The sequence below is a fragment of the Sinocyclocheilus rhinocerous genome, unplaced genomic scaffold, assembly GCF_001515625.1.
Source record: "Sinocyclocheilus rhinocerous isolate Xijiao unplaced genomic scaffold, SAMN03320098_v1.1 scaffold100, whole genome shotgun sequence".
NCBI classification, from domain to species: Eukaryota; Metazoa; Chordata; class Actinopteri; order Cypriniformes; family Cyprinidae; genus Sinocyclocheilus; species Sinocyclocheilus rhinocerous.
The window spans coordinates 876,860-883,173 of NW_015624543.1; the positions used below are offsets into that span (position 1 = coordinate 876,860).

General features: G+C 37.5%; 2 protein-coding genes across 2 annotated transcripts in view; one reads left to right on the forward strand and one right to left on the reverse strand.

The window, feature by feature from the left end:
• Positions 1-2,465, forward strand: part of LOC107741883 (T-complex protein 1 subunit epsilon-like) — a 13,287-nt gene extending 10,822 nt beyond the window's left edge. The window contains exons 7-11 of the mRNA XM_016554683.1: positions 696-815; positions 1,060-1,245; positions 1,363-1,500; positions 1,604-1,784; positions 2,207-2,465. Coding sequence (XP_016410169.1) covers positions 696-815; positions 1,060-1,245; positions 1,363-1,500; positions 1,604-1,784; positions 2,207-2,334 — 753 coding nt within the window. The 3' untranslated portion in view covers positions 2,335-2,465. The remainder of the gene's footprint in view (positions 1-695; positions 816-1,059; positions 1,246-1,362; positions 1,501-1,603; positions 1,785-2,206) is intronic.
• Positions 2,466-2,563: 98 nt separating this feature from the next.
• On the reverse strand, positions 2,564-3,930 carry LOC107741841 (carboxymethylenebutenolidase homolog). The gene is made up of 5 exons (XM_016554625.1): positions 3,841-3,930; positions 3,657-3,764; positions 3,423-3,565; positions 3,224-3,315; positions 2,564-2,829 (listed from the first exon to the last, which is right to left on the reverse strand). Exons 1-5 carry the CDS (start codon positions 3,870-3,872, stop codon positions 2,650-2,652), a joined length of 555 nt encoding a protein of 184 aa, XP_016410111.1. The 5' UTR covers positions 3,873-3,930; the 3' UTR covers positions 2,564-2,649.
• Positions 3,931-6,314: the final 2,384 nt, after the last annotated feature.

A 6,314-nucleotide genomic window follows, 5' to 3' on the forward strand; every position in this document is an offset into this window, starting at 1 on the left:
ACTGCATCATTACTGTGTCTGTCACGCGACTCTGTTGCCTTTTCGGGCTTGAACTGATGGTAAAACTAATGACATTATTTACTGTCTTTACGTTTATTTTGAAAGATGAAGCTCGTGATTATGGTAAGGGGCGTTACATTTCTGACGCGTGCTTGCGGTGTTCGGCCAATCACAGTGCACTGGGTCAGCTGGCCAATCAGAGCAGACTGCGCTTGTCAAAGGAGGGGGCTTTGTAGAAAACGAAGCGTTTGAGAGAGGCGGGGCATAGAGGACCTACAATAATGTACAGTATTTGAAAAATAATGTGTTTTTTGAACATTAAAGCATGTCAACATATTCTGTTACACCAAATACACCAAATAATGATCTTTAAAATAGCATCATATGACCCCTTTAATATGTATAAAATAATTTAACATTGTATATTAATAGTATTTATGATTAGAGTATTTTTGTAAAGCTATAAAATAGAAGGGAATTATTCAGAAAATTATATATAAAACGGGAAGCTTTTAATAGAAGTTGGGTTTTATTTTACATTGACATGTTAATGCTTCTAATCAGTTTTTGTGTGCGTTTAAGAAGATCTTTTGACTTTTGGTACATCATCGTTAAAAAAAAAAAGACAAATATTTATCACTGACCATATAATTGAATCTAATTCTTTGTGTATTTTTAAAACGCATCTTCTAAAGGTCAAGGAGAACGGGGCTAATCTTGCCATCTGCCAGTGGGGATTTGATGATGAAGCCAATCACTTACTTCTGCAGAATGACCTTCCTGCAATCCGCTGGGTCGGTGGACCTGAGATTGAGGTTTGTAAAAACCAGAAAGGCGTTTATTTGAGATGGAAAACTTCTGTAACATTATAAATGTCTTTACTGTCACATTTGATCAATTTATTGCTTCCTTGCTGATGCTGAATAGAAGTATTAATTTCTTGCACAAGAACTGACCCCCGAATTTTTTATATGGTTGTGTATCTCTCTGTCAGTAGCACAGATGGGTTACTAATGTCTGTTGGGAAAGTGAACAAACTGAGATTTTATTTGTTTCCAGCTCATCGCCATTGCTACCGGAGGACGTATCGTACCCCGATTCAGCGAGCTGACACCAGAGAAGTTGGGCAGTGCTGGGCTGGTGAAGGAAATCTGCTTTGGGACCACTAAAGACAGAATGCTGGTTATTGAGGAATGCAAGAACTCCAGAGCTGTGACGATCTTTATCCGTGGCGGGAACAAAATGGTAAAGAGTTTTAAGTGCTAAATTGGGATGTTTTTTCCCCCTCAAGATATTAAATCTGTTTTTGTATCACTGTTACAATTTTGTCATCTCCTTCGCCTATTCATCTGAATCCATTAGATTATTGAAGAGGCTAAGAGAGCTCTCCATGATGCTGTGTGCGTCATCCGTAACCTCGTGAGGGATAACCGCATTGTGTATGGTGGCGGTGCCTCCGAGATCTCCTGCGCTCTTGCAGTCAACCAGGCAGCTGATAAGGTACACTATTTTTGGAGTCATCTGTACTCTATATGCTTTCAATCCCTGAGGTGCAAGAGGTTTTTTTTAAGCCTACGTTTAAAATATTCTGCTTCTATTCCAGTGCCCCTCTCTGGAACAGTATGCCATGAGAGCGTTCGCTGATGCTCTGGAGGTCATTCCTATGGCACTTGCTGAGAACAGTGGTTTGAACCCCATTCAAACAATGACCGAGGTCAGAGCCCAACAGGTCAAGGAAAACAACCCTGCACTTGGAATTGACTGCCTGCATTTATCAACAAATGGTATGGACTTACATTATTGATATGAAATTGTAAATAAAGATGAAAATACTCGAGCAGATTTATGAATTTTATGAAAAACAGCAAGTAAAGAATCATATTTTTAGTACTTGTGGAAAGTGGGGAAAAAAGCTTATACGCTTTCGCCAGAAAGTCGCGTATGCCTAAGGTTACAAATAAATGATGTTTATAGTGAATGCCCCTATGAATGGTTTTATTTCGGTGCATCCCTACTTTCCAGGATTCTTCATTGAACAAAGTTAACAGTATCTTTTTTTTTTTTTGTATTAATGTAAAAGTCACTGTTGGTGAATTTAATTAACAAATTAGTCTTTGTTCCATATTCATGTAATGGGTTCACAGTCTTAAACTGACACATACAAAAAATATATATTTGCCATTAAATTTGACTTAAATCTTTGCAGACATGAAGCAACAGCATGTGATCGAGACACTTATTGGAAAGAAACAGCAGATTTCTCTGGCCACTCAAGTAGTCAAGATGATTCTGAAGATTGATGACATCAGGGGCCCCGGCGAGCCTGAAGACTGAGCGTCGTGTAGCGGTGTTGAAAAGAATGGTCTCAAGCACTTCTAAAGGAATGTGTCGAACCTTCGTACTGTTATTTATCATTTGATACAGTTCAATGTAGTACTGAAGTGATCATTAAAATTGTTTTCTGATTTGTTTCTGTTGTCACTTCCTGAAAGTTACATTTAATGTTTGAATCTTGAGTATAGTTCAAAAGTGCCATCATTCAAAAAATACACAGAACTGCAAAAGTTTTCAAATGGATTTGAAGTTAATCACATTGATTTTTATCATCAGACTTTGACTTTTAACTCCGTTATTTTAACCCACTGCAGTTTACGTGTACTTAATCAACCAGCTGATCATATCTGCCCTGTCCTCCTCTATATAGGGTTTATCATCTGGATTAATGTCTTCTCTTTTGCGATGGACAAACCCATGTGTCTGATTTGGGAAGATCTTCACTTGGAAGTCAGCAGTGCACTTTTCCTTCAGTCTTGTCTCTAGTGTAGTCACCTTGGTTAAAAGTAAGAGAAAAATAAACATTAACTGATTGTGCAAAGTTTATGACCCTGAAATAAGTTTATTAATACAGAGGGTTCAGAATACATTTACACCCATTTATTATTTCTCCTTTTATTAGGATTGAAATTCAGATTAAAGCATATTGGACTGAATACTACATTGTAATAAGATGCTACAAATACTGTTAAATAGAACATGCTGTGACCATTTTAAAGAGAATTGTGATCTGATTATGTAAAGTATTTGATAGGAGCAAATTAAATAAAGCTTATCCATGAAACAATCCTTCCCATGGCAACAATATGTATATGTATTTACACACACATGTATAGAAATCATCTTGAAATGGAGCAAATCTCAAAATCTGTCCTTGACCTCTGCTTACCTGATCAAGTGGAATGACTGCATCGTTTTCTGCAAAGATAAAGAGGGTTGGACTCTTGAGATCAAACCTGTCTTCCCGCTCTCTAACAATACCTGGATAAAAGGAATTTATATATACAGTTGCTTGGATTGCAGAAAACATCTTGCCACATATTTCCTGTATCTTTGACTTTTCAAGAAGATACAACAAATGCGTTGACCATAGACAGAGACCCCAGCTTTGATTTCCTGATACTGAAGAGCAATGTAGTGTGTTGCAACACCACCCCAGCAAAAGCCCACAACACCTATATGCTTCACGCCACACTGCTCCTTCAGATACGTCAATACAACATCCACTTCCCTGGTTAACCGACAAGATTGTTTAGTCTTTCCTTTAAAGGCAGTCAAGTGCATCAAATAAGAACTAAGAATTTAGTTTGTTGAACTTGTACTTTTTGATGTCTGTAGGCTTTTTGTCCTCAAGCCACTGCTGAAATGTTGACCAGTCATGAGATGGGCTCCACAGCTCTTTTCCAACAAAGAAATCTGGACATATAGCACTGCAGGTGCAAAAAAATCATTTCATATTTTCATTTACTATTTTCATATTTTTAAGAATGTAAAACGGATATTTACATGTATCCATTGGCTGAGAGCATATCAGCCATGTATCTGGTGTTTGGAAGCTGCCATCCATAAATGTCTTGAATTACAATAATGGCCTTCTCTGATTGCACTATATTCTATGTATAATCGTTTTCTTAAATTCATTTTAAACTTCTTAAATCAATTGTTTTAATCATTCCTCTCCAAGACCTCCGTATTCAATCTTGTCCCCGATATCACATGGACAGGGCTTTGCTTCATTTGCCATCTGTTCATAAAAAGGAAAGCAAAGTGAACTCATTTTATTATTTAATCCCAAATTTTCCAGCTATGTACTTTATTTGAAAGCAATAAGCCCCTTCGCGCCGTGCCTAACAACGCCCCTTAGCTGTTATAAATTCACTGTAAACCACGGCTTCACAGGGCTTTTATAAAACGGTAATTCCATATACATAGTAAGGTTTCACAAACTAAAACGGAGCAAATAAAGTGTAATGATATTAGTAAAAACATTATTCTTCCACCAATCAATGTAGTTCCTCAGAATCAGTTGTGGTTGCAACAAAGTGGTTGCCGAGCAACACACAAACGTAAACAAAGGTGTATGTTTGTAGAGTAATTTACAACAGCTTCGAACGTGGCTCAGCCAATCAGAATCAAGGACCGGAACTCTCCGTTTTATAAATTGAAACAAAAACCGTATGCCTTTTCTTAAATAATAAATAAAAATTTTTTTTTTTAAAGTGTGACAGTATGTGGGGTATCCCTCGTCACAACTATAAATGGAGGTCAATATGTTTCAATATATAGTTGCAAACAATGAAGCAACATATTTTAAAATCTGAATGGCGATTATGAGGGGAAAAAGAAATGATAAACCCATATTCTTGTTTGTTTTACTTAATGCAAATATATATTTGAAGGAATTTATGACAAAGAGTGGTCATTGTGTGCATGTGACAACAATATCACATATTCTCCACAATTGTTGCTTGTATGGAAAAAAGACAGTCCTCAAGAAAGGCCACATGCAGTCACGACTGAGCTTTGCCAAAACGCACCTTGACGATTCTGAGGCAGACTAAAATTGAAATATTTGGCCTCAACACCAAACGATATGTCTGGCGGAAATCCAATACAGCTCACCATCCAAATAACAGCATTCCTCCAGTAAAGCATGGAGTAAAGCATCGATAATATCCTGTTATGGGGTGTTTCTCTGCAGCAGGGACTGAAGCACTTGTCAGGATAGAAGGAAAAAGTTTCAATATATAGTTGCAAACAATGAAGCAACATATTTTAAAATCTGAATGGCGATTATGAGGGGAAAAAGAAATGATAAACCCATATTCTTGTTTGTTTTACTTAATGCAAATATATATTTTTTAAATCTACAACTTTATAATGTGATTCAATAAGACCACTGATGTTTATTTGTGCTGTGATTTTTTTATGTATGCATGTACAGTGGGTATAGAAAAGAATCACCCCCTTTATAATAATCACATTTTGTTGCTTCGCAGCCCGAAATGAAGATGGACACAATTTGTGTTTTATCCAGCTGTATTTACTCAGTGCAACTTATAACATCTAAGTGAAAGATTTAACACCAACATCGCTCAGTATGAAAAGAGCTTTCCTGGAACATTTCAGTCCTTGGTAGTGAAACTGAAGCAAACAATCAACTATGGGTGGCAAGGCACTGTCAAAAAATCTCCGGGATAAAGTTGTGGACAGGCAGAAGTCAGGAGATGGATAGCTAAAATTTCAAAGGCTTTATCAATGTCTAGAAGCACAGTGAAGTCTATAAAAAGTGGAAGGTATTTGGTACAACACAGACCCTCCCTGGATCAGGATGTCACGCCAAACTGGATGAAAGAGCCGAGAGGAAACTGGTCAGAGAGGCGACCAAGAGGCTTACAGCAACTCTGAAGCAGTTGAAGGAATTTATGACAAAGAGTGGTCATTGTGTGCATGTGACAACAATATCACATATTCTCCACAATTGTTGCTTGTATGGAAAAAAGACAGTCCTCAAGAAAGGCCACATGCAGTCACGACTGAGCTTTGCCAAAACGCACCTTGTCAGGATACAAGGGAAAATGGATGGGGCAAAATAAAAAGGGGGAAGAAGGTGCATGACAATGACCCAAAGCACACAGCAAACCTGAGCACACAGTGGTTGAAGGAGAAAAAGGAGAATGTTCTTGCATGGCCTAGTCAGAGCCCAGACTGAAACCCCATTGAAAATCTGTGGAATGACTTGAAGACTGCAGTCCACAAACACTCACCATCAGATTTGACTGAACTTGAGCAGTTCTGCAAAGAAGAGTGGGCAAATATTGCAAAGTCTAGATGTGCAAAGATGGTAGAGACAAATCCCAACAGACTAAAGGCTGTAATTAAAGCAACATACTGACACATGTAACACCTATATAACATGTATAACAAGTTGGTGTTATATCTTTCACTTGGATATATATATATATATATATATGTATATA

What these genes read in the sequence shown, in the direction of transcription:
- LOC107741841 (XM_016554625.1), bottom strand. Translation starts at nt 3,872, where the DNA reads ATGGCTGATATGCTCTCAGCCAATGGATACAT. An exon ending in CTCTCAGCCAATGGATACAT is followed by an intron (nt 3,765 to 3,840) that starts GTAAATATCCGT and finishes TTGCACCTGCAG; the next exon opens with TGCTATATGTCCAGATTTCT. An exon ending in CAGTCATTCCACTTGATCAG is followed by an intron (nt 2,830 to 3,223) that starts GTAAGCAGAGGT and finishes CTTTTAACCAAG; the next exon opens with GTGACTACACTAGAGACAAG.